Source organism: Macadamia integrifolia, unplaced genomic scaffold, assembly GCF_013358625.1.
Source record: "Macadamia integrifolia cultivar HAES 741 unplaced genomic scaffold, SCU_Mint_v3 scaffold1285, whole genome shotgun sequence".
NCBI classification, from domain to species: Eukaryota; Viridiplantae; Streptophyta; class Magnoliopsida; order Proteales; family Proteaceae; genus Macadamia; species Macadamia integrifolia.
Window position 1 is genome coordinate 53,841 of NW_024868144.1, and position 27,629 is coordinate 81,469.

At 40.6% G+C, this 27,629-nt stretch overlaps 1 protein-coding gene and 1 non-coding gene across 3 annotated transcripts; both read left to right on the forward strand.

Annotated features, from left to right (window-relative positions):
* Positions 1-8,153: 8,153 nt before the first annotated feature.
* On the forward strand, positions 8,154-9,721 carry LOC122063302. 2 transcript variants are annotated; one of them, XM_042627020.1, is made up of 4 exons: positions 8,154-8,876; positions 8,955-9,151; positions 9,235-9,325; positions 9,392-9,721. In XM_042627020.1, exons 1-4 carry the CDS (start codon positions 8,727-8,729, stop codon positions 9,398-9,400), a joined length of 447 nt encoding a protein of 148 aa, XP_042482954.1. In that variant the 5' UTR covers positions 8,154-8,726; the 3' UTR covers positions 9,401-9,721. The 2 variants fall into 2 exon arrangements, with proteins under 2 accessions (XP_042482954.1, XP_042482955.1); XM_042627021.1 differs by having other exon boundaries at positions 8,955-9,082.
* A 15,061-nt stretch (positions 9,722-24,782) lies between these two features.
* On the forward strand, positions 24,783-24,889 carry LOC122063305. The gene has a single exon (XR_006135297.1). It is a non-coding gene; the product is annotated as a small nucleolar RNA R71 (small nucleolar RNA).
* Positions 24,890-27,629: the final 2,740 nt, after the last annotated feature.

Consider the following 27,629-nt stretch of genomic DNA (forward strand, 5'->3'; position numbering starts at 1 on the left):
AGAAGATGGAAGAGCCCTGGACAATTACTTCCCAAATGAAAGATCATAACAATAGAAGAAGAAGACGCAGCTAATGAATGGAAGTTGTTCTTTGATGGAGCAGCTAATCAAAAGGGGTGTGGTGTGGGAATATTGCTTGTCACTCCTGATGGCCTTTATTTGCCTTCATCATTTCTCTTTGATTTTTTCTGTACCAACAATATTGCTGAATATAAAGCTTGTGCCTTGGGACTCGAAACTGCCCTGACCATTGGGGTAAAAAGAATCAAGGTATACGGTGATTCATCCATCGTCATCTGTTAGATAGAAGGAAAGTGGAAGACTAGAGATGAGAAATTGAAGCTGTATCAAGAACATCTAGATACTTTGAGAAGATCTCATTTGAATACTTCCAAAGGGACAACAACCGGTTTGCCAATGCCTTCGCAACATTGGCTTCCATGGTAAAGTGCAACCTTATAGCTAGGGTTCGACCATTCTTAGTAGAACAAAGAAGCAAGCCCATTTATTAGAATTCGATAAACTCTCTCACTATAGATGGTCGGTCTTGGTTTGCTCACATAGTGGATTTCATTGGGGAAAGGAAGTACCTGATTGAAGTAACCGAAAAAGAAAAGAAATTCCTAAAGAGATATGCCACCAAATTTATCTTCAAGGAGACTTATTATACAAGAGATCCTATGATGGAATATAGTTGCTGTGTGTGGATGAAAAACAAGCTACAACCATCATGGAGGAAATTCATCAAGGCCTTTGCAGAACCCACATGAATGCCAAGATGCTAGCTAAAAAGATCCTTAGGATGGGATATTAGTGGAAAATAATGGAACAAAATTGCGTGGGCTTTGTCAAGAAATGCCACAAATGTCAGATATTTGCTAATATCATACATATCCCTCTAGCAGAGTTGTACTCACTTAGTTCTCCTTGCCATTCTCTACTTGGGGCATTGATATCATAGGGAAGGCCAACCCTAAAGCATCCAATGGTCACGAGTTCATCTTGATAGCCATTGATTATTTTACCAAGTGGGTAGACACTAAATCATATGCAGTCCTTACGTCTGTTAAGGTCACAAAATTCATCCAAGAGAACATCATTTGCCGATATGGAGTGCCTCAAGAATTGATATCGGATCAGGGATCCCACTTCTTGGGCAAGACTGATAAGATCTGCGTAAAGTTTGGTATCAAAAGGCATCGCTCTACCACATACAGGCCACAAACTAATGGGGTAGTAGAAGTAACCAACAAGAACATCAAGGTCATCCTATAGTAAATGGCTGAAGTACATAAGGATTGGGCGGATAAGTTGCCTCTTGCCTTGTGGGCATATCGGACATCTGTGCGATCCTCGACAGGGGCAACTCCTTTCTCTTTGGAAGATGGGGTGAGGTAGTTATACCCATGGAGATCCTAGTGCCATCCCTAAGGGTGCTACTGGATAGTTAGCTACCTGAAGAAGAATGGGTGAAGGCTAGACATGATGAGCTCAACTTTCTCAATGAAAGGCATATAAAGGCCATGGATAATCTGAAGATATATCAATTGAGAATGGCAAGCGCCTTCAACAAGAATGTGAAGCTCCGCTACATAGAGGAGTGTGAGCTTGTTCTTCGAGAACAGAGAGCTCTAATTCATAGCCTGAGAGGAAAATTCAGGCCTAACTGGAGTGGCCCATTCATTGTCAAAGAGATTCTACTAGGTAAAGCTGTAAAACTCATAGACCACAATGGCAAAGAAATACCCAGAGTATTCAATATGGATCAACTCAAGAAATATTATGTCTGAAAGGATGAATAGCCCAAACTACGCTAGACCTGATTCCTCTCAAGGGATACGTACACAACTTGACATATGAAAGTGCAGTCTCAACCATTTGAAGAAAATAAATTGGTTCCTAGATTAATAATCAAAGTATCTAAAAGATCATCATAGCTTGTGTCCATCAAGAATCGCCATTTAGTATACAAGACCGTTAGGTATCTGTCATTCACCTATGGTCCTTCAAATTTTTATCTAGAATTCCACCCCCTAATAGTCGCCACCAGGCACCAGTATGTCAAGGCCAGTTCATTCTCCACCCTTGATCAGTCAAAAAATATATATAAAAGAGTTTGATGCAACAGTGGTAAAGGCTTGGTTGTGTCAATAGTTAATGAGTGATACTTGACAAATCACCACATCTCCTTTTGTTTGTGATGGTTGTAGGAAAAGTCAGGGGCTCGCTAGATGTGACATTGTGAAAATGGACCTTGGACATAAACATGAGGGCACCAAAACTGCTGGAACCTATGAATATGTTAATGCTTGATCGGATCGGGTGTGTAAAATTATATCACCATTTACTCTAGCAAGTGCCTCAACACTGGGATACCAATGTTCATGTATTTTAGTTTGGATTAGTTAAGATCTACCCAAATCTCAAAGAATTCTGAGTTTATATGCTATCTCCACCCAAGGGTAGGTTAATCCAACCATCTTTGAAGAAAGATTACTCAGAGGAAATTCAGGATTTCTTTGGATGGAAAGAGGAGAAAGTGAAGCAATTCATTGAATATGGGAAGATTGACATTCTAAAGGTGGCCAAGATCTTTGCTTAGTATCTATCACTGGGGGCAATCCATCAACAAAGATCACATGATGCTTATCTACTTTTCATGATAGCTCACTATGTTCTCCAAACTCCCGGACGTGGTGTACCACTCGTTTTGATAGAAGTGGTAAAGCAATTGAAGAAAGGAGGTGATATCATCCCTACAGTCCTTGTAGAAATGCTCAAGGGGTTTGATGACATGAGACACAACCATAGATTCAAACATGATCAATATCAAGGAAGTCCTGCTATTTTTCAGATTTGGCTCCTTGAAAAACTGAAGTTGACTAGAGCATTAAAAGAATGCCAACTCGAAGCTCTTTGCTACTAGAATAAGAGGGAAGTCCCAGAATTCAAGCTTATCATTGATTGGGAGAGGTACCTACAAGGAAGAACTACACGGGATATTGCATGGAGGAGCCCATGGTGGCCACAAGAAGATTTTCTAATGAAGACCCCTGGACACAACTATGTGAGGTTGATGGGATTGACTCATATGTCCTTTTACTTGCCCATCTACATCAACCGATAGTATGGATTGAAAGAAGAGGACCTAAGAGAGTTGGTGAACTTCTACCAACCCCAAGGACTATCTCCCAACCTTGTTACCTACCTATCTTGTCTGTAGTAGAAAAGTTATTTTCATTCCATGTATTGAACTTGGTAGTGTCGTAGGGTGATATTTAGACTTTCATGTTATTCTAATTATTCTAATAAAGACTTAAGCGGTAGAATTAATCGTGCCTAAAAATTCAAATTCATAAATAAAATTGGCTTTATAACACCAATAGATCTTCATTTATAAAAAGCTAAATTCGGTAATACAAAGGGTAGAAGGAATAAACATGGGGAGGGAAAAAGAAAAGGAAAAAAGATATATATGTGTTTGTGCTTGCAGGAACTACAAGAATAGATCCCTAAGAGTCAAAGTCCTCATCTGAACCATACTTGGGGTTGCCCTCGTGGAATGTTGAGGAGTTCGTAGGTGCCAATCCCAAATTCGCCAACCTCTGGGTTAGATCCTGAATCTATGCATGATGTTGGGCATTCTCTTGTTGGTGGGAGTTGACTTGGCTCTCTAAGGCAACAATCTTTCCATCCTGAGAAATATAAGAATTGCTTAAGAAAAAAAGTAATAAAAGAAGAAGGACAAGAAAAAAAAAAAAAAAAGAGAGGATACTTTGTTGATCACCACCTCACACAAGCTCTGACGCATCCTCCTGATCTTGGTATAGACCTTCGGAGACACCTGAGAAGGAGCATATCAACCAAAGGAGGTAGAAAGTCAAGAAAATGAGGGATGATTAGATACTCACATAGTCATACGGAATAGGCAGCCCAAGAGAAGCATCTATGTCTATTCTTCGCCCTAGAAGATGAGGGATGCTAGGATTGGCTGTATTGGGATATGACCAACCTGGGAATCCATGGAATGGGATGGTGGCTATCCTGAGGGACCCACCCCATGCTAGTAGAAGGTCCGGCTTGGGATGGACTAGCAACAACAACATGTGATTGAACAGTAGAAGGGTCTGCATGCCATGTTCTCCTCTGAAAGAACATCAATCAAGGCCAAAGAAATTGAAGCATGAAGGTGATACTCAAGGAAGAGCAACATACCACTAGACCGTCAGGACCAAAAGGGGTGCATACTATCTATTCCTCAAGGAAGGTCCTATAATCCCTATCCTAGTCTAGGAACAAATCATCCAATGTTTCGTCGACTAGTCTCTGGATTTGATCAACAAGAATGCACTCTGGACAATGCATGGTTGGAGGAGGAAGACAAGGAGAGAAGCGTGTATCAGATTCAGACCATTAAGGTATAACTTTCTCCTAAAAACCAGGCATGGCCCCATAAACCCCTGAATAAGACTCAGTTCTCTAATAAGTATCTAGCCTGAGTAACTTCATCAAGGTCTGGGAACGTAAGAGGCTAGAATGGTTTCCAAGTGACCTGCGAATTCAAGAAAAAGTAAGTACAACATAGGACAGAAGGAAATTTAATAATAAGCATGGCTTACCTCTATAAGACCATTCAGGAGAGAATAAGCAATTGTCCCTAGAGGATGGTGCCGGTCCCTGACTACTCGGCTATCTTCCCATCTCGTGGCTATGGGAAAGGGCGATGCTTGAGGATCCTTCAGGGGAGCCATAATCTCCCAATTCTCATAGCACTTGGGCTGATTTGAAAAATCAAAGTGAGGAAATAAAACCAAAAGAAAAGAAATGGGTACAAGGTTGAGAGATTACCTGGAGGAAGTAGCCCACTCCCTTAAGACCTCGGTCTCCATATGATAGTAGGTTCAAAGTCTGCAAAAAGTATGCATAAGTAGCCCTGCCCCAATCCCAAGTGTCCACTTCCTGAATATTCTGGAAGAAAGCAGCCATGTGAATGTCCACCCCACCTCAGAGATTACTAAAGAGGCACTGACCCACAGTAAATAGAAGGAAAGAATTGGTCACCTACATAATGTTACCGAGGTGCACCCGCAGGTCTCTCCTGCACCAATAGGCACTGATCTCACCTAAGTGGATATCGTTTTTGTCATCCTAGATATCAATGTCAGTTAGATCTGTGAACTCCTATGAGGTCATAGTCTCAGGAAAGGACAAGGTCTCTCTCCAAATGGTATGCTCATCAGAGCATAGAAGCACAGAGGTGTAATGATAATCTCGTAATAGGAAGATAAAAGGAGTGAGTACTCAACCACCATTGCTCCATCAGGGCCTCTGCGAATGTTGGGCTGAACTTCCTAGTCTCTATGGAAGCCAATCAACTTAGGTAAGATGAGTTAACCAACTCCTTCACTCTGCGGGGGAGCATCTTGTACCAATCCTGAGCTGTGTTTGGATGACCATCTCTGACCAAGGTCGGTGGTACTCCCCCACTGTGCTCCTAGGATAAAAATAAAAAAAGAATAATAATAAAAAAAAAAAACAACACAATAATAAATGAATAAGGAGAAATGAATAAAATACAAGGACTTACCCATGTGCCCCATATTAAGTTTCAAATATGATCCTAAGTCCCGTGAAGTGTTTGTCCGGTGCACCAATCTGAGGGACTCTCTTCCCCTTAAGAAGAATTGCTACAACCATCCAACCGGACCTCTTTGCGAGTCTTTCTCTTTCTACTCTCAGCAATATTTTCCAAATTTACAAGAAACCCCAAGAATTTTCACAATTTGCAAAAAAACCCAAAAAATGTCAAATTCTCCAAATGACTCCTTCCCCAAAGAACTATAAAGATCTTCAAGAGGAAGATGAAGAACTTCAAGGGAAACTTGAAGATATTTGAAAAACATTTGAAGAAACTCAAAAAAATACAAAAAGCTTTGAATCTCCAAGGAGATTCAAAAAACCCGAGCTCACTCGCTCACAAATCGTTCCCAACTCAGAAAAATCGGAATGGGGAATGCACAGGAGGGGACCATTTTATGGGTAAAAAATTCATTTTCTCAAAACAAAAAAAAAATAAAAAATTGAGATTCCAATTCCAAGGTGCAAATTAAAGATTCTTACTATAAAATACCAAATTTAAGATAATTTCCTATGGTGGATGAAAATTATATCACATGGAAGTGGAAGTGGAAGGTAAAAATCAAAGGGAAGGTGAAATACAGGACAAATTTGTGTGGTAGATGAAAATTGTATCACATGAAAAGGGAAGGTAAAAGTCAAATCCCATTGGTAGATAAAAATTATAGTCAAAAGAAGAAAGTAAAATTTCAAAAGCAAAGACCAAGATTCCAAATCAAAGAAAAAGAGTAAGATTCCAAATCAAAGGCAAAGAGATAGATTTCAAATCAAAAGCCAAAATTCAAGACTCCAATCTCTTGGTTCAAATTCAAGAACCCCAATCAAGGGACAAGAGAGAAATCAAGAAAAGAAACAATCTCATTGACCCAACCCTAGGTGGCCCAATCATATTGACCTGGTCCCAGGTGGCCCAATTTCATTGAATCGGTCCTAGGTGGCCCAATTTCATTGGACTGACCCCAGGTGGCCTAATTTTATTGACCCACCCCAGGTGGCCCAATCTCATTAATCCGACCCCAGGTGGCCCAATCTCTTTGAATCAGCTCCGAGTGGCTCGATCTCATTGATAAATTCCCTAGACTGGGACATAAAAGCTCAGCATAGGAAAAGACAAAGATCAAGTACTAACCTCTTTTGCAGGATTGGAGGACTAACGAATTTCTTTCCTATAACCTGCAACCCAGATAAGTCTTAAAAGTTAAAGTAGTTAAGAGATATTACTTATTGCATTTTCAACTCCATCATCTTTTAACAAAATGACGACAGTACATGCTCTAGGTGACAAAATATGGTTGTTCTTTTCTTTTCTCTTCGACTGTTGGCACAGGCCTCGGTCAAAGAGGGGCATTCTATATACACGCAATTTTGTCACCCTCCTCCGGCTACAATGAATTACGGATCTTGGACATGACTTCTTGCTTTTGATTGACAAGATGATAATTGATTAAGGTAATCCAACCCAGAAGCATCCCCTACTCACCCAAAATCCTGAAACTCCCATGCGAGAGGAAAGAGGGCCCAATTATGACTTTTTATAAATGAAGGAATCCGATTAGAATAACCATATGGATGGATAGTATTGGGAATCATGATTCCATTGATACATGGCAGTCAAAATCAGACCGTCAGATCTCCCATAATTTTTCCTAGAAAATCACACTTTCGAGATGCACAACCCTGCTTGCCCCGTTTATAGCCCTGCTTGCCCCATGTGTAGCCCTGCCTGCCTAGTGCACACGTTGCACATGCCTCGTACTTCCACATGCATGCCTAGCACTCCAGCCTTATATACCTCACACCCCCACCTGCCAATGTCGTACGCCCTATACGTATGCCTCGCATGCCTGCTACACATGTCTTGTGCCTTTTTCTACTAGTGTCGCATGCCCCCACGTGCATGCCTCATGCACCCACTGCACATGCCTGCGACCCCACTCACCCTCGAGCACATACCTCATGCCCCTGCCTGCGTGCCTTGCACACCTGCCATCCCCCACACACCTTGTACTCATGCCTCGCACCCTACCTCCTGCCTGCCTTTCGCCATCCAGCCCGTTCATGCCTTGCTTGCCCCATGCACCCCTGCCAGCCACCCCAGCGCACGCCCAACCTGCCTTGTGCACCCATGCATGCCCCGTGCACCCCTGCCCAGCCTTGTGTGTCGATGTCAATGGCCAAAATATGCATTCCAATGACCAATTTGGTGAAGAGATTTTCTCTTCACCCACTTGTGCACTTTACACTATCCCACTAGCATACTCTATGCCACAACCTCCCATTGGCCTAATCTTTTTACCTTATTGGTCCAAAAATTTTACTTTTTCCCTATTGGTCAAAGAAATTACCTTCCACCCCATTGGTCCAAAATTTTATATTTTCACCCCATTGGTTGAGAAAAACCACTTTTTCCACCCATTGGCTAAGAAAATTACCCTTTCCTCCCCATTGGTTCAAGAATCCTATAAATACCCCCCCTTTAGTTTTTCACACCAAAATACTAAAGCCTCCTAAGAGCATCCATGGTAGAGAAGCTCTACCCTCTCTCCTCCCCTCCCCCCTTGAGGTTTTCAAGTCTTCGGAGAGATCTTCATAAGATCCGAAGTGTTCTTCGGGCCTTTGAAATTCATCAATCCCTTGCTTTCTTTATGTGAGTTTTTGTGTGGAAATTTTTTTGCCTTAGTCTCCCTCCCCCTTTTGGGGTTCGTTAAGTCTTCGAAGAGATCTTCATAAGATCTGAAGTGTTCTTCGAATCTTTGAAGTGTTCTTCAGGCCTTTGAAGTTCCTGAATCCCTAGAGAATAGCCTATTCCCAACGGAAGCTCTGTCGAAGTGCCACCTCAGTCAAAATCTGAAAATAGTCTATCCTAGCGGAAGTGTTGCCAGAGTAGCCACAGTCTAACCCTCCCATAGCCTATCCCCAGCAGAAGCTCTATCAGAGTGCCACCTCAGCCAAAACCCAGAAGCAATCCATCCCTAGAGGAAGTATTATTTCAGGGCCATATAGGCATGGCTTGGTATTTGGGAGAGTGGTTCACTCCTTAGTGGTCAGACGCGGACTTCCCCATCCCTCCTTGTCTCCCTCCTCCCACAATGCACCACCCGAAGGATGATCCTGAGGGGGAGGTGGAGGAGCTTGCTGAGGGAGTATGGGATGACGACTTCCTGGATAACACGAGGGATTATTACAATTTTCTAGATATGGAGACGGTTTATGCGCCCTTGAACTCAAAGGGTCCAATGGTATGTGTCTGTTCTTTTTTATTTTTTGTCCCTTTGTCGATCCAAAGTTTCTTTATTCATACTTGGACATGATTACAGTGGAGGACCAAAGAGATGGCCCCTCTTCCTCCTCGGCCTCAGCTAGCCAATGCCGGTTCTTTTGCTGTAGAGTCATCTTCTACCGAGGGTAGACCAGTCCACAACATGGCTATCATTCCTTTCCCAAGGTTCCCCTCTTGGACTTATCCTTGCGTGGACAACCCTTTGGCTCCTAGGGATCTACCGAGAAAATTAAAGTGGGATGCTTTCATTGGCCTTTCAATTCCATATGACGGTGTAAGTTACAATTTTTTTTTGGTGCTAATATAATTCTTCTCAGGTCTCTCCAGAGGCGTATGCTGAGATTTGACGCATGCACTATAGCCTATGGCTTGGAGCTGTATGATAGGGACTGGCACTCACAAGTCACGGTATGATTCTTTTCCTTTGCCTACTTTATTTTAGTTGTCATGATTCTAACCTCCTTTACTTCTCAGGACGCATAGCTCAAGTCTCAGGTGGATCAGATTTGCAACTTGGAGGACCAGCTGATGGAACTACAAGTGAAGTATGACCATATGATGGTCTCAGTGGATGACCTTGTCAGACCGAGTGATGGGACTGGGGCAGCTTGTGATGAAACCCACCCTTAGAGCCATTTCCCCCTACTTCTCTTCTTTTCTTGTCATTCTTGCATAGTTTGGAGAAAACATAGATCCTTTTTTTTTTCTTCTTTTTTCTTCCCTCCCCCTTTATCTTATTATCTTTCCTACTTCTTATTTTTGTATGCCATTTTTGGCAATTTTATTTCTGAAATGAAGATTTGATTTTAGAGACCAAAAATTTCTCTCTTTTTGTGGGATTTTTAGAATCTAAATTAGAAACATAACTAATTCCATGACTCAATTTTTCATTTAGGATAACCAAAATAACGTAAAAGTCAAAGTATTACCCCATTACGTGATGAAATAAATAAAATAAGGAAACAAGCTTCCTACCGCTAAACCCAGAGATAGGATAGGTGGACAACAATTTAGGTAGACAATTCTTTAGGTGGATAGAAATTCACCAACTCCTCTAGGTCTTTCAGCTTTAGTCCATATTGATGACCAATGTATGTGGGAAATAGAAGGATGTGTGGGTCAAACCCATCAACTTGACACAATTTCCTCCTAGGGTCTTCATCAAGAAGCCATCCTGAGGCCACCATGGGCACCTCCACCTGATATCTTGTGTGGTTCTTCTTTGTAGGTACTCCTTCCAATCATCAATGAGCTTGAATTCTAGGACCTCCCTCTTGTCTTGATAGTGACAAACCCCAAGTTGACATTCATTTAGTGGTTAGACCAATTTTAGCCTTTCGAGTAACTAAAGTTGAAAAATGGCAGGGCTTCCTCAATAATGATCCGTCCCAAATTTGTGCTGTGGCTTATGTCATCAAGCCCTTTAAGGGGGTGTTTGGTTTTGTAAATCTTTGGAATGACATTCTTTAGAATGATAATTCTTAATTTTTGGAGCTGTTTGGTTCCACTAGATTGACCCTCATAAGTGAGCACCCTACTTCCCATGAATGACCATATTACAAAGGATGTGTTCCAAATCTGGGTTTACCTCAACACTTAAACTTAGATTTGAGCAACCTTTTTACCACCTAATATAAAAGGAGAAAGCGGAAAGAAGTTCTCTACAGAAGCCAATTTCTCAACCCGTGAGAAACATGTACTAGCCTTAAGGTAGGGGTGTCAATTCCTAAACCGAACCGATAAAATCGGTCGAATCAAACCGATAACAACATGGACCAAACCAAACCGAAGCCTTATTGGTTCAGTTCGATTTGGAGTATTGCAACCCCAAAATCAAACTGAACCGCACCATAAATCGGATGAACCTGAAACCAAACCAAAATCGGCTCAAAACCCAGACCGAAACTGAAACCAAACTGTAAGAAACCGAAACACTCCAAAATTCATTAAAAAAATAAAGATTTGCATAGTTTTGTATACATTTATATGGAAATTTGAATCCAAACTGGACCAAAAACCAAAACCAACCCGGTTACAAATCGATTTAAGAAACCGAAGACAAGCCGAAACCAAACTGCACTGAAACCAAAACCAAACCGAAACTGGAATTTCCTTATTGGTTCGGTTTCGGTTTCAGCTTTCCCACACCTAAACCGACTCAACCCGGATTGAAACAGAGCCAGACTGACCGATTGACACCCCTACCTTAAGGCAACCAAATGATTTTTCAGAAAGAAACGTAATTCAGAAGAATGTCTATCAAAAGATTGTCATTCATATCCGATATATATACCATTTGATTTACCGAACCAAACACCCCCTAAGTGTCTCAGCAAGGACTATGGGGACAATGTCTCTTCCTCCTTTCAAATGGTCTACCACTTCCATCAGGATGGGTGGTGGTCCACGCTTGGGAGTTTGCAGGACATAGCGAGCCATCATGTAGAAAAGATAGGCATCCTGTGATTTTTGCTGATGAATCCCTCCCAACAAAAAATATATGATGAAGACTCTGGCCACCATTAGAATATCGACCTTCCCATAACTGATAAATGGCTTCATTTCTTCCTTCCCCCATTCGAAGAAGCTTTGAATCTCTTCTGAATAGTCCTTCTACAAAGACGGTTGAATAAATCTGCCTTTAGGTGGGTATAGCAAACAGGCCTAAAATTCTTCCAAGGTTGGCCAAATTTCAATCATCCCAAACTGAAACACATGCAGATCAGCATCCCAATGTTGAGGCACCTAGTGAAGTAGGTTGTGGTGCAATTCTATACACCCAATCCAACTAAGCATTGTCATGTTTACAGATTCCAGTAACCCGATGCTTCCATTTTGATGTCTAAGGTCCATTATCTCAATATCACATCCAAAGAGCCCATAGCCTTTCCTACAATCCTTATAAATAGGGGGTATTTTCTCAAGGTATTGCTCATTAATTACTGATTCTACCAAGCTTTACCATTGTTGCATCAAGTTTTATCTTTTATTTTTACCAATCAAGGGTGGGGAAAGAACTAGCCTTGATTACTAGTGCCGAATGGCGACCTCTTTTGGGTAACGAATTCTAGATAAGGGTTTGACGGACCCTAAGTGAATGATAGATACCTAATGGTCAGATATGCTAAGTGGCGATTGTTGGGGGACACAAGCTAATGATCTTTTAGATTCCTTGATTATTAATCTGGGAACCTTCAAATTGCTTAGAGGCTATTGAGACCGCACTTACACATGTCAAGTTGCCTATGTATCCCTTAAGAGGAATCAGGTCAAATGTAGTTCAGGTGGTACAACCTTTTTAGACATATTATCTCTTAAGTTGATCCATGTTGACCAATCCAAACACTTCTTTGCCAATGAGGTCCATAAGTCTTACAGCCTTGCCTGGCAGGATTTCCTTGATAGTGAATGGGCCACCCCAGCTTAGCCTAAATTTTCCCCTTGGGTAATGAATGGGAGCTCTTTGTTTTTAGAGAATTAGCTCACCTTCTTCTATGCGATGGGGCTTTACATGCTTGTTGAATGCTCTTGCCATCCTCAATTGGTACTTACTTAGACTAACCTTGGCCTTTATGCGCCTTTCATCTAGAAAGTTGAGCTCATCATGTTTAGCCTTCACCCATTTTCCTTCAGGTCATTGGCTATCCAAAAGCATCCTTACGGATGATACAAGGATTTCTACTAGTAGAAATGCATCATCCCCATTTACCAAAGAAAAAGAAGTTGAGCCAATCGAGGATCATATAGAAGTCCAATATGCCCAAAAGGCAAGTGGCAACTTGTAGGCCCAGTCCTTGTGTGTTTCATCCATCTTCTGGAGGATAACCTTGATGTTCTTGTTAGCTACTTTTAATGCCCCATTGGTTTGTGGCCTATAGGTGGTAGATCGATTCCTCTTGATGCCAAACCTTGTGCAAATTTTGTTCGCCTTGCCCCAGAAATGGGATCCTTGATCTGATGTCAACTTCTGTGGTACTGCATATTGGCAAATGATATTTTCTGGGATGAACTTTGTCACTTGGCAGATGTGAGGAGTAATCAATCGTCACAAGGATGAACTCATACCCGTTGGATGCTTTGGGATTGATCTTTCCTATGACAGCAATGCCGCAAGTAGAGAATGGCCAAGGAGAATTGAGTGAGTGAAGCTCTGTTGGCAGGATGTGTATGATGTTGGCGAATATCTGACATCTATGGCATTTCTTGATAAAACACACACAGTCTGCTTCCATGGTGTTCTAGTAGTATCCCAATTTGAGAATCTTCTTGGCTAGCATCTTGGAATTCATGTGGGGCCCATAAGGATCTTGGTGAATTTCCTCCATGATTGTTCTAACTTGATCTTCATCCACACACAGCAACTATATCCCATCATAGGACCTCTTGTATAGTAGGTCTCCTTAGAGAATGAACTGGGTGGCATATCTCCTTAGGAACTTCTTTTCCCCATCTGTAGCTTCAAACGGATACTTTCTTTCCTTGATAAAGTCCATTATGTGAGCAAACTAGGGCCTGCCGTCCACTATAAGAGAATTTACTACATTCTGATATATGAGCTTGCTCCTTTGCTCTACCATGAATGGTCGGATTTGGGCCACGGGATTACATTCCACCATAGAAGCCAAGGTTGCAAGGGCATCAGCAAACCGGTTGTTATCCCTATGGAGATATTCAAAGGATATCTTATCAAAGTGTCCAATCACTTCCTCCAAGTGACCTTGGTACAGCTTCAATTTCTCATCTCTAGTTTTCCACTTCCCTTGCTTTTGACAGATGACAATGGCTGAATCTCCATACACCTTGATTCCTTTTACCCCAATGGTTAGAGCTACTTCTAACCTCAATGCATAGGTTTCATATTCAGCAATGTTGTTGGTATAGGGGAAGTTAGGACGAAATGAAGAAGGCAAATAAAGGCCATCTGGAGTGGTAAGCAATACTCCCGCACCACACCCCTTCTGGTTGGATGCTCTATGAAAATGTAATTACCACTCATTGGTCTTATTCTTCAATTGCTATGATTTATTTATCTAGAAAAGCATCATCTAAGATTCTTCCACCTTCTATGGGTGAGTAGCCAAATGATCGGCTATAGCTTGCCCCCTGATAGACTTTTAGGCTATGTAGGTGATGTCAAATTCTGACAACAATAGTAGCCATTGAGCCATCTTTCCGATGAGAGCTGCTTTCTCAAAGAGGTACTTGATTGGATCCATCCTTGAGATTAACCGTACTAGATATGCTACCATATAGTGTCGCAACCTTTTTGTTGCCCATTTCAATGCAGTGTAAGTTCTTTCCAGAGATGTGTATCGTGTCTCATATTCCAAGAACTTTTTACTGAGGTAGTATATTGTATGTTCTACCCCCTTCTCTATTTTCTTTTGAGTTAGTAATGAACCCATGGAATACTCCCTAACTGATAAGTATAGCAGAAGTGGTTCCCCCTCTACCGGAGGTGTCAATACTGGTGAGTTTATAAGATATCCTTTTATCCTATTGAAAGCTTGTTGACACTATCCGTTCTATTCTGTGGGCTGATCCTTCTTCAATAGCTTGATGATTGGTTCGCCAATCATAGTTAGTTGAGCTATGAATCAACTAATGTACTCAATATGACCCAAGAATCTCCGTATTTTCTTGGTTCGCCCTAATCTTGATGGGTTCAACTTTGATGCCTTTTTTTCTCACCAAGAATCCCAATAGTTTCCCTATTGTTGCCCCATATACACATTTCTAAGGATTCAATTTCAGTTGATACTTCTTGATCCTTTCAAAGAGCTTCCTTAGTGTAGGAACATGCCCCTACCAGTTCACTGACTTCACTATCATGCCATCTACATAAACTTCCACTTCCCTCTGCATCGTGTTATGTAGAATGGCATAGATACTCTTTGATAAGTCACCCCAACATTCTTCAATCCAAAGGGCATCACCTTGTAGCAATAAGTTCCCCAAAGAGTGGTGAATGTTGTCTTTCCGCAGTCATCTAAGTGCATGGTCACTTGGTTGTATCCTGTGAACCCATCCATAAATGATAGCAAGGCATGCCTTGCTGCGTTGTCAATTAGCACATCAATATGCGGCAGCGGAAAATCATCTTCTGGGCTCACTTTGTTGAGATACCAGAAATTGATGCACACATGCTATTACACCTGTGCCCTGACTCAGTCTAATTTGAACTGTTGTGATAGGTCTCAGACTGGAGATCAAAAGCATAGTCAAATTTTGGCTCTCGTCCGCCCATTGCCAAAGGGGGAGAGATGACCCCAAGTATTCGTGCATCACATGCCAGTCTAATTAGAGGGGATTCGTACCTTTCAATCCTGAACAGTAAGTAACCCGACTACTCACACATAAGTCTAGGCACGTATCAAAGTTACTGAAAGGCCATGAGCATGGCCAAGGCCAACCACCTATGCAAGACCAGCCATGGGACAACAACCAATCAAGACAGCTTGTTGTCTTGACCACTGAAAATATACCACCGGATCCACTGGGCCTGAATCCAGTGGGCTATTTTCAATGAACATAACAGGCTGCTATCATGGTGTCGATACCCATGGGTCCTGCCACTCGTGTCATAAATAGTCTCGAATGATCCCAAATCATCTCCCACACTTTACTCATGATGTGAACACATTTTGAACATAAGTGGACAGGTTCTTGGGCTCTGAAAGTAATAATAACCCGATTGGTCCGAACAGGGTCCAACCAAACAGACCCGAAGGTCCATTTTAACTTATAAGTTAGAAATGATGAATTCATTTCCTCATTTCTATTGTGTCCAACATAAGGAAGGAGATAAAAAGGAGAAGAAGGAAGAAGAAGAAGGGAAAGAAGAAGGAGAAGGCTTACCTTGGTGCCGGCTACCACCAAGTTACCGGAATCACTACCGGAGGTAAGTACACTCACTTCCACCACTCTCTCTCTTCATTTTGACCTAGAAAATCTAGGTATGGATGGAATCTTAGTGTACAAACCATGTTAAGGTCATAGAATGCATGTTCTACCCTCCCGATGTTGTTGCCGAGCTCAAACCAAGCCCGATGAGCTCCGACAATATGTATTGCCAAAAGACCAAATAGGATTTTGATCGTTTGATCGACATATCTCCCAAATGGCTTGGTGGAATCTAGATTTTCTTGGCTTAGAATGATGCTGGGAACATCCCCTATAAACTTCACGTAACAAATCCCGACGATCAGACATGAGTCAAAAAGCCTCAAAATGGATGGACTATCCTAAACCACCACTGGAAACAGCCCACTGGATCCACTGGGTCTGCTTTTGGTGGCATTTTTTTGGTGGACCACTGATCCTTAGGAGCTCTCTATCAGTTCCTCCGAAAACATGACTGATATTTTTGATGGAAATTCCCTGTTTCTGGTGGCTATTTCCGGTGACATTACTGTCTCTAATGGATTTTGTCTGTACCCTTTGGGGGTGATCCATATGGGTCTCGCTTGATATTTCTGACACGTACTGATGTACGATTGTCCTTGTTCTAGGATAGTGACACGCATGAGCCCTGAGACCAAAACTAAGTGGATTAATCAGTGGCCTTATCTGAACCCTAACACAAGCAGAGATCAACAAGGTGAGGGATGATTGTTTTATTTTGGATTGTTTAATTATTATAGAATTATTCACATGTATGGATTTAATATGCTTAATTATATTGCTCATATGATGATGGTGATTATCATATGTTATATTCTTATGGATTTCATATGAACTGTTCATTTATATGTATGACAGGATCCAGTGTGGCCAATATGGTACCAATACCGTGATCGTCGTGTGTTTGGTTGTGAGTGTGAGATGGAATCCGGTGTGGTCGAGGTGGTACTAGTGCCATGATTTTCGTGCGTATGTTGCATTCATGCATTGATTATGTGCATTAGAGTTAGTTGTAGTCATGGGTTACACCTTGTGGCTAAGGTCTCGCTTGTATCGTGTACCCCAGGACTGCATTTGGAAATGGATATGCTTCATGGCCGATGATTAGTACTGGTGTCGTGTAGTCCATATTCAACTGTGATATGTATGCTAGATTAGGTAAATGGTCTTGGGTTTCACTTTGTGGCCAAGGTCCTACTGGTATCGTATATTCGGTACTGTATTTGGAGATAGATTACACTTTGTGGCCGAGGTCTTACCGGTATCATGTAATTCATACCAACTATATCAATATGAAGGCATGTAGCGTATATATGGTTAGGTATCACTCCCTATGCTACGAACCCTTTCCAATAGGGGTTGAAGTTTTGGATAACCCATTGTGTTATGTTCAATGTGCCTTTTCAGAATGCCACACCTGCGGTATGATGAGATTTTAGTTAGAGGTTGGAACCTGTCCAACGTGGCTGATGTGTTACCGGTGCTGTGACTGCCAAGAGGGGGCTATCAGGGGTTTATGGCTAGGGTTTGTATCCTTGTGTAGTCGATGGCGGTTCCGAGATGAAAGATACAACCTAATGCGCCGTAGTAGCATTTATCAAACTTAGTTTGTATTGTTAGGTGGATAATAAATAAATGAACTGCATCATGAGCATAATGGACTATGTGTTTAATTTTTTCTATCATGCATCATGACTTATTATTACTACTATTTTACTTGGATTTGCTTGACCCACCCCTCACCGAGCTAGTTGGAAAGCTCACCCCATGTATACACACTTTTTAGATGATGATGCAGGTACAGTCGTGCCTATGGTTAGTGCCTCTTTTGCCCCGGACCTAAGTACGGAGTGAGCGATTGGTGGATGTCAGATGCAGAAGAGCATGGCTAGGACTGTGCTTGTGACTTTTGTGCATACACGGCACCTGTGAATATTATGTTTTAAACTTGATATATGTAAGTCTTGAAGGATTGTAAACAAAATAACTTGGTTAACGATATTATGTTTATCATTAGATAATTTTCCCATTTATATCTAATGATTTTGCTATTATACTCTGATTCCGCTACTTTTGGTTGGTTGTGATGTGAGATTGTGAAATATTAAGATACTGCTATCAGCGATCCTGATAGGTTTGTAAGATAGGAATATCACACTGTCGATATTCCTAATGGTAAGTTGGGTCTACTAGAATTGGGGTGTGATAGCTATGGTATCAGAGTGCGATGCTCTGCCTTAACTTACAATCTTAGCCAAACCATGATTTTTGGGAAATTAGGATTAAATAAAAATCTCAAGACAATAATAATTTATATTGCACAATTAGGAGACAAGTATAGGTGTTAAAGCCATTTCATTACAAAGGAGAACTTGATTACACAACTTACACTTTACGGAAAATAAGAAATCCTAACTAACATAAGGACTAGGAATGTAAATGATAGAAATAAATGACATAAAATGAAAGTTCAACTAAACCTAAAACATCAAACTTAAATAAAACATGGAAAGGGAAATCTTAAAAGCTACAGTGGCAAACATGCCACTACTCTTGCTGCTTTTGCTACTGTTGCTGCTGGTTCTGCCCCTAGCCCTGAGCCTGGTTGAGACCATGCGTTCTTAGAGGAGGCACCAGAATACCAAGATGGAAGACCATTGCCTACCTCTGTGCCTCTAAGGAGACCACTCTATTATCCATAAGATAATAAGTCATGTCTATGCTATTGAGGCGGCCATCTATACTCCTCATCAGTGATGTGATGGTGTCTAGGCAGGCCATAACATCATTGAGACTGTAAGGCCTCGCACCCCTAGTGTCCTGAGAAGTAAAAGCAGCCATAGAACCCCTAGTCTGGGGATCAGGTGGTGGAGCCCCACCAACCCTAGCAGCTTCTCTTCCAGCACCACCAACACCTCCACCAACATGTCATCGACATTATCGACACCGCCACCCTCTACCTCCATAGGCTGCTGACCCTCTCCTAGAATAGGTGTCACCTCCCTCAACTCTATGGTCATCTTCCTTAGAGAATCTTAGATGAAGTCTGTGACCTCTTCACCCAAGCATGCCTCTCCCTCCAAGTCCACCCTAAAGCGGCGAAAGATATCAGTAAGTATTCTTCCATAGTACAGGCTTCCCACTTAGCGATCCACTCCTTTGGACTAAAGTATCATGGTCCATATAAGGAGGTAAGGAAGACGTATCTGCGCCCCCATGTACACATAGTAGGTCACATAGGCTCGCAGTGTAGATACCTCATTATAGTGTCCACAAGTGGGAAGAACACTCAACTGAATGGCATGGCAGACGACCTTTGGAGTAAAAAAGTAGTTGACTGAGTGGTTCCACCCCTTGGCCTCCTTAGTCAACATGTCATTTATCTCCTAAAAGTTATTGAGACTCTGGAAGTCATAACTGGAGTCCAAGGTGGGCAGTACACCAGGTCACCAGCATTGCGAACCATCAAACTATTGGCCAACTGCCCCATGTCAAAGGAGATATCCACCCCCTTTATGTAGGAGGTGATCCAAATCTCTTCAGTACCTCGGTTCATGCGTTGTAGGTTAGAGTAGAATAACCTGACCAATGTAGGGTAGTAGTACTTGTTAGGTTTTAAGATGTGGTACTACCCAACAGCATCAAACCGTTGATGGAGATAAATGTACAGAAGTCATTGGTCCTCACATAGACTACCGGGTCCATATTATGACACTTGAAGAGTTCCCAACGGTCTCGCTCAGCCACAAAGCGAAACAAGATTGGGTTGAACTGAGCAGCAGCATCTTGCTCTTCTTGTTCAACGGCACATCTGGTACATACATGGCATCTAGACATCATTGCAATATGATTCCTAAGGATTAAGAATGAAAAACTAGGTTCAATGGCTGAATGTAAAGCTCAGAGAGAAGAAAATCACAAAACTAGGTTACAGAGAGGAGGAACATACTTTTGGTGCGAATGTGGTGCCGATCAATCACAAAATAGTGAGAGGAAGGTAGGGAATGGGTTGAAAAGTCCTCCTTGGCCATTTTCACACCTTTTCCACAAGTTAGAATAAGGTTTTGTACAATGAAACGCAAACCCGAGCGTATTTATAGCCATTTGGGAGCCACCGGAAACAACCCATCGGAAACACTGGGCATGCTTCACGTGCCTGTTTCCGTTGAAGTGAAAAATCCTAAATTGCTCCTTATTTTTCCCACCGGAAATAACACTGATATTTCTGGTGGATTAAGCCATATTTTCGGTGAGAAGTCTCCTTGTTTTCAGTGGACTAAATTGGAAAATAAATTATTTTATTTTTTAAATCTAAATTATTATTTTGTTGCCCTAATTGTGTGCCCCTTCTTGATATGTGGGCAATCGGATCCAAATATGTGCGGACCCCACCTATGCATACCCTAACCCTAATTTCACCTATTGTATATGTGTGGCTCACTATGCATGCATGCGTTCCAATTACATGTAACCTTGTCTATGCATGTGCACTAATCGGATTCCTCCACGGGTGTCATGTCATATAGGAACACTCAATCCCTATCCCGATCACACTCGTCGCCTCCTGTTTCCCCTACACGAAATTAGGGTAGACCCCACAATGCACCTCCAGCTCCGTCGATACTTACAGTCCAAGATGTGGCATCTATCATGGATAACATGATGTGGGGAGTTGAAGAAAGGCAAAACCAGTTTATGGCCGAGATCAATGATAGGATCCAAGCGGTAATGGAAGCCCGTAATATACCGCCTGTACCTCCTACTCCACTGACACCCAATCTAATACCCGCTAGATCAGCTACCCTTCAAACGCCCGATGGGGCACAAGTGCATAGGCAAGGGCATCCGAATGTGCATGGGCAGGTGCAAGACTCGATGCCAAATCAAGCCTAAGCCCATATAGAGGGCTGGATAGACTTAACGAAAATGATGGAGAAGTTTCAACTACTTAGGGCCCCATGCTTCTCAAAGGTGGGCCAAGACCTATTGTATCCATCAAGATGGATTGGTGGAATGGAGAAGGTTTTTAGACTAATGGGCTGCTTTGATGAGCAAAAAATTTTGTGTGCAGGCTATCAATTACAGAATGAAGCGGATAATTGGTGGAGTACCACCAAGCCTATTCTGAGGGCTAGTAACCCGAACCCCACTTGGGCAGACTTCAAAGGGGCTAAAATGGCCTCCATATGCCTGATCATGACAAAAAGAGAGAATGGAATGCTGTTCATGATCAGGAACACATCATTGGATAATCTGATTTGGATACCTCTTAAACAAATAAGGATCATCCCAAAAAAAAAACTTAAGTTGGGAATGAAACCTATACTTATTTAAGGTGGACCAGTGATCCGGAGTCACACCGGAGATTAAGAAGTTGACAATGTCAGCAAACCATGGTTCACTAGACACTGCAAGTAACTATTCATCAGGAAAATTCCCGTTGACTAGAGAATCGACAGTCAAGGAATTGGGAAGCCAGAATAAATGGTCTGCAACTAGGTTTTCATTTCCTTTCTTATCCCTAATTTTCAAATCAAACTCTTGCAAAAGAAAACTCACCTAATGAGATGGGCTTTGGCATCCTTCTTCTAAACAAGGTATCTAAAAGCAGAATGATCAGTATACACCACTACATGTGACCTAACTAAGACCAAAACTTCTCTAATGCAAACACAATAGCTAAAAACTCTTTTTTAGTGGTAGTGTGGTTAAGTTGTGCATCATTTAGGGTCCTACTAGTATAGTAAATGACAGTGGGTAGTTTATTAATCCTTTGTCCCAAAATCGCTCCTATGTCAAAATCAGAAGAATCACACATTAGTTCAAAAGGTTCAGTCCAAATAAGTGGTTGAACAATGGGTGTATTGGTAACTCCTTAAGTTGCTCAAAGGATTCTAGGCATTCTGTAGAAAACTCAAAAGTTTGATCTTTAACAAATAGTGGTGAGAGGCCGGGCTAACTGACTAAAGTTCTTAAGAAACTTTCTATAGAAGCCAGCATGACCAAGAAAAGATCAAACATCCTTAACAGATTGGGAAGGTGGTAAATTAACAATTACGTCCACTTTGGCTCCATCTATGTTAATTCCCTCCTTGGATACTATATGACCTAAAACAATCTCAGATTTAACTATAGAATGACATTTCTTCCAATTCAAAACCAAATTTTTAGATATTCACCTTTTCAAAACTAGGAAAAGATGGTGAAGACACTCAGAATAGGAATTCGATTGAAAATTCATCCATAAATAATTCTAAGAACTTTTTAACCATATCAGAAAAAATGCTCATCATGCATCGTTGGGATGTAGTAAGGGCATTGCAAAGCCGAAAGGGCATACTCTTCTAAGCAAATGTTCCATACAGGCATGTAAAAGTGGTCTTATGTTGATCTTCTAAAGCAAATGGGATTTGGTTATAGCCAGAATATCCATCAAGAATATAATAATATTCATATCCAGCTAGCCTCTCTAACATCTGGTCAATGAATGGCAATGAAAAGTGGTCCTTTCAGGTTACCGCATTAAGTCTATGCACACTCTCCACCCTAATTGGACACAAGTTGGAATCAGTTCGTTATTGGCATTGGGAACTACAGTAACACTAGACTTCTTGGGCACTACAAGAACTGGGCTTATCCATTGGCTATCAAAAATATGATAAATTATTCTATGATCCAAACACTTTAGGATCTTTTTTTTAATGGTTTCCATCATTACTGGATTAGTTCTTCTTTGGGATTCCATGAATGCTTTGGAATCCTCCATAAGATGTATATGATGTTATACAATAGAATGGATTATACCCTTAATGTTAGCCAAGGTCCAACCTAGGGCTTTCTTATTATCTCTTAACACTTTAAACAATTCCTCTTCTTGGCTAAAAGTCAAATCTGAAGAAATTCTTACTAGAAGAGTCTGGTTAGGCCCTAAGAAAGCATACCTCAAATTAGATGGTAATTCTTTAAGAACTAGCTTAGGAGGTTCAACTATGGAAGGTTTGGGGATGGATTGGAACGGGGTCCTAAGGGCTCTATAGGTGTGTGAATATTCAAGACTTCAGAAAAGAAATTTTCACTATCATCATCCAACTCATCCATACACTTTTGGAATTCTGAATCAAAATCAATATCAGTATTAGTAATTAAATCATTTGAAAAATCTAGAAAATCCTCATGCATATTGATCTCTTATTCCATATGTGTTGCTTGCCTATCCTAAACATATTAAACTCAACAGTTTGGTTGCCAAAAGATAACCTTAGGAAACCATTCTATCAATTGATTAATGCATCACTAGTAGCCATGAACGGTCTTCCTAGAATTATTGGGATCTCATCCTTGGTTGAAGAGGCCTTGGTATCTGATACAATGAAATCAATAGAAAAAATAAATTCCTCCACTTTAAGACATCCTCAACCATCCCTTTAGGAATCTTAATAGACCTATCTGCCAATTGAAGAGTGGTTCCAGTGGCTTTCAATTCTCCCAATCCTAGTTGCTTATACACATGGTAAGGCAAAAGATTTACACTTATGCCAAGGTTAAGAAAGGCATGATCAATGTAGGTGTTGCCTATGACACAAATAATGGTAGGGCTCCCTGGATCCTTATACTTGACAGCTCTAGGTTGAGTAATTATGGAACTAATATTACCTGCCAAGAACACCTTTTTTGGCACACTAGTGACATGTTTGTGTGTACACAAATCTTTCAGAACCTTATTATAGGCTGAGATCTGGGATATAACATCTAAAAGAGGGATGTTCACATCTACCTATTTGAAGACTTCTAAAATCTTATCCATGGAAGCAGTCTTCTTTTTATTTACCAAGTGAGTAGGAAAGGGGACAAGTGGAACATAAGGACTATTAGAAATTTTCTCTTTTTCAGCGGAATCATATTTGGTTTCCTCAACCACATCATCTTTAGTTGCTTTATGTTCATCAGACGAACCTAAAATAGGAGGCACACTTGTGTCCTCAACAGAAGGAGAGTTAACAGGAGTATTACATGGGGAAGATTTAAGAATATTCTGTTGGTACTCTTAGCCACTCCTAAGGGCATAAATAGCATTACATTGATTGGAGGGCCCTTGTGGGGTCTGACCTTGTACCACATTTAATGATGCATTAGTGGATGCTTGTGAACTAATAGGCTAATGCCCAGGATTAGGCTCTAGTTGACTGGGCAATGTTCCTTTCTCCCTCTCACATAGAATTAAGATAACTTTGGTGAGTTCTCTCATAAGAATTTGATGGCTTGTCTTGAGGAGGGCCATTTTCTTTTCCAAGTCACTTATTCTAGTTGCCTCTCCAGTGTTTGTTAACCCAGGGGGTTGCTTGTAAGATATAATAGGAGAGGGGGCCTAGGAATACTAGCCTGAGGTCCTACATTTGGCCTAGCAAAAGTATTTAGAGCAATAGGCTATTGTGCAAAGGGAGGTCTTTGAGGTCCAGGTTGACCTTGATTATGAAAATTGGAAGTCCTTGCTTGGTTGCCTTGTTTCTAGGTGAAATTGGGGTGATTTCTCCATCATGGATTATAGGTGTTACTATATGAATTATTCTGATATAAGGCATTAATACTTTCATTAGAAGTGCCCCCAGAGGTGTTGAGGCATTCTTATATGACTCCAGGGGACTGGCACCAAGCACACATCTTAACCAAATTGACTGATGATGGCTCTCTAGGAACAATAGCCTCAATCCTCTTGATTAAGCTATCCAAATGGGATTCCTTGGCTATTATCCCATCTACAAAATGTCATTTTTGTATTATGGTTCTTTCACTTTCTTGGGTTGACTTCCACTCATGGGTTTTATTAGCTAGGTCAAGTAAAAATTTCCATGCCTCTCCTTCATCTGTAAAGGACGCGAATCCCTCTGGGTATATAGACTCTATCATTTGTTTAGTTGGGTAATCAATACCTTCATAAATAATTTGACATAAATGCCATAAGGTTAGGCTATAGTGAGGGTATTCCTAGAGTAGATCCTTGAATCTTTCCATAAGTTTAGAAAATGACTCACTAGGCTTCTACCTAAACTGGAGGGTATCACTTCTAAGCTTATTGGCCTTGTGAGTTGGAAAAAATTTCTTGAGGAAGACAACTGTGAATTCCTCCCATGTGATTATGGAATTTGTGGTTAACCCATACAACCACTTCTTAGTTTGGTCTTTTAATGCAAAAGTGATGAATGTAAGCTTAACAACATCATCAGAAAGTTGTTGGACTTTAATTAGAACACATACCTCTTCAAATTCCCTAAGGAATAGGTATGCATCCTTAGAGGCAGCCCAAGAAAATGGGCAACATAGTGATGAACTGAGATTTAAGCTCATAATTATTGCCCTGGGCTTGTGGTAGAATTATGTAGGAAGGTTGGGCTGTTCTAGTAGGATAGAACCTATCTTTCAGAGATTTAGGTGGAGGGTTTTGCTGTTGGTCTCCCATATTAAAAGGTACTAAAGAGAGTAAATGTATAGGGTCACTACTTGTTGGATCTCTTCTTTCCAACCTATTCATACTATTACATACCCACCCAACACTCAAGCAACAGAACACTATCCACAACTAGAATAAGACAAACCACAAACATAAAAGAATGAAAATTTTTTGAAAAAGTTTCTTCTGATTTTTTTTGTGAGCTTACCGATAGGGATCCGGGGTTGCTCAGGTCAATTCCTAAGGTACTGCTACAGGGCGAAACCTGTCTTTATCATACTATGAGGCTTGGCGACCTCCACTGATACAACTATTATTGCAAGTTGTTCTTCTCAGGAATTCAATAAAAGAAAAATAAAAACAAAAGAAAGCAAACAAAGCACTCCGATTTACCCAAAGAAAGCAAAAAATAACATGGAACTATCTCCCTGGTAAAGACACCCAAAACTTGTTTGAGATTTAAAAAGTAACCACAAGTGTACTAATCCGTGTAGTTAATGGGTGGAACACAAGGAGAGCATCCACTTTATTTTTGACTTCTTAAAGTAATGCGAAAGTGAACTAATTAGTTATAGTGATCTACTTCTAACTATCGTCGTAAACCAACCCATCTAAGAATTTAAACAATCAAACCATGCAAATAAAAAGTAACTAAAATTAAAATCAAAAATAAAGAGAGAGGTTCTTTGGCTAGGAGGGGCAGAGCCAACGCATCCACTAGTCGTGAACCTTGTGGGAAATGGAAAACAATAAAGTAAATATAGAAAGTAAAATTCTAAGTTAAGAAGGAAAGGGTAGTCAAAAGAGGGAATGAGAGGGGGGAGAGAAGACTTATGAGAAGCCTACCTGCCTGAACTTCAATACTTGAACTTGTAAACTTGGTTAAGATTTGAAATACTACCAATACTAAAAATCAGATCTGGAATAAACCAAATCTAAAATTGACGGTACTAGAGAAGACAAATCTGAACTTGAAAAACTGAACTTAAAAGAGATGCTCCACAACTTGTTCTTGTCACTTAGAACTAAACCTAGAACTAGAAAGTAAACTTACAACTGAATAAAATAAAACCATAAACATGAAATAAACTTGCATTCATTAAGTAGAACTCCATTACGTAAGTGCATAAGTGATGAGCACATTTATGAGTGAAATCTAGGGTAGTAAAACATGCATTTTACATATTTAGAATAGAGCTACCTTAGGTTTTACTCTCTTTTTGTAGGTTTTGTATTTTAAAGGCTTTAAGCATTATCGAGCGTCATATCTCTCCAACAACAACTACCTAATTTAGTTGGTGAGCTATGGTGTGCAAAATTCCCTTGCTCACTAGGAGGTCTCAAGTTTGAATCTCATGGTTGTCTTTTTTTGGAGAATTTTTTTGAAGATTTCCTACCTTTCACTCACTTAAAGCAATAAGGGCATGGAGGGGACTTCCACATCAAATTAGAAGATTGTCTAAATCTTCAAAGCAAGGAAAATTGTGGGAGGGATTTCTTGCACAAGAAGAGAAAAAAAAAAAGGAAAGAAAAAAAAAAGGAAAAAATAAATCTTGTCCAAATCTTCTCTCCTCCACATCATCACCAGAAGATTGTCCAAATCACACAAAGCAAGAAGGAAAATCATCCAAGGGAAAGAAAAAATAAAATCAGCCAACAAGGGTTGTACACAAGATTTGAAGAGAGAGAAAAAGAAGAGAAAAATAAACAAAAAAAAAAGAAAAAAAAATAAGCAAAAAAATTATAGAAAATTTCTCCAAGTTTATTTCTCTTCTCTCTCCTCCACCTTAGCACTTTTGGTCTCAAAAGATCTCACTATCAATTGTGGGTATCCCCCCTTTAGGAAAGAGAAATTTGTTACCCTACCTCCCCATTCCTTATATATACAACTCATGTATAAGGAGGGTGGACACTTCATTCTTCTTCTAGGGTTCTTTTTTTTAGTTGCTTTCTCTCTCTCGCTCTCTCACTCTCTTTAGTTTTAATTCTTCTTTATTTTTACTTTAATCACTTTTGTAATAGCTTTTTATTTCAATTAATGCAAGCACTCTTTTATTTTTATTTAGCCTTTTATGATTTATGCAATTAAGTTGTAGTTTTTAAAATTATAGTTCTAGGCTTAGATCTAGGTGACAAGATCACGAGCCATGGAACATCTTTTTTTTTTCAAGTTCAATTTTTTTTCAAGATTTGTTTTCTCCAGGCCTAAAAGTTTCAGATTTGGTTCATTCCAGATCTAGTTTTTAGAGTTGGTAGTATCTTAAATCACCTAAGCTTTCAAATTCAAGCGTTGATTCAAGTAGGTAGGCTTCTTCAATAGTCTTCTCTCCCCCCTCTCATTCCCTCTTTCGACTACCCTTTCTT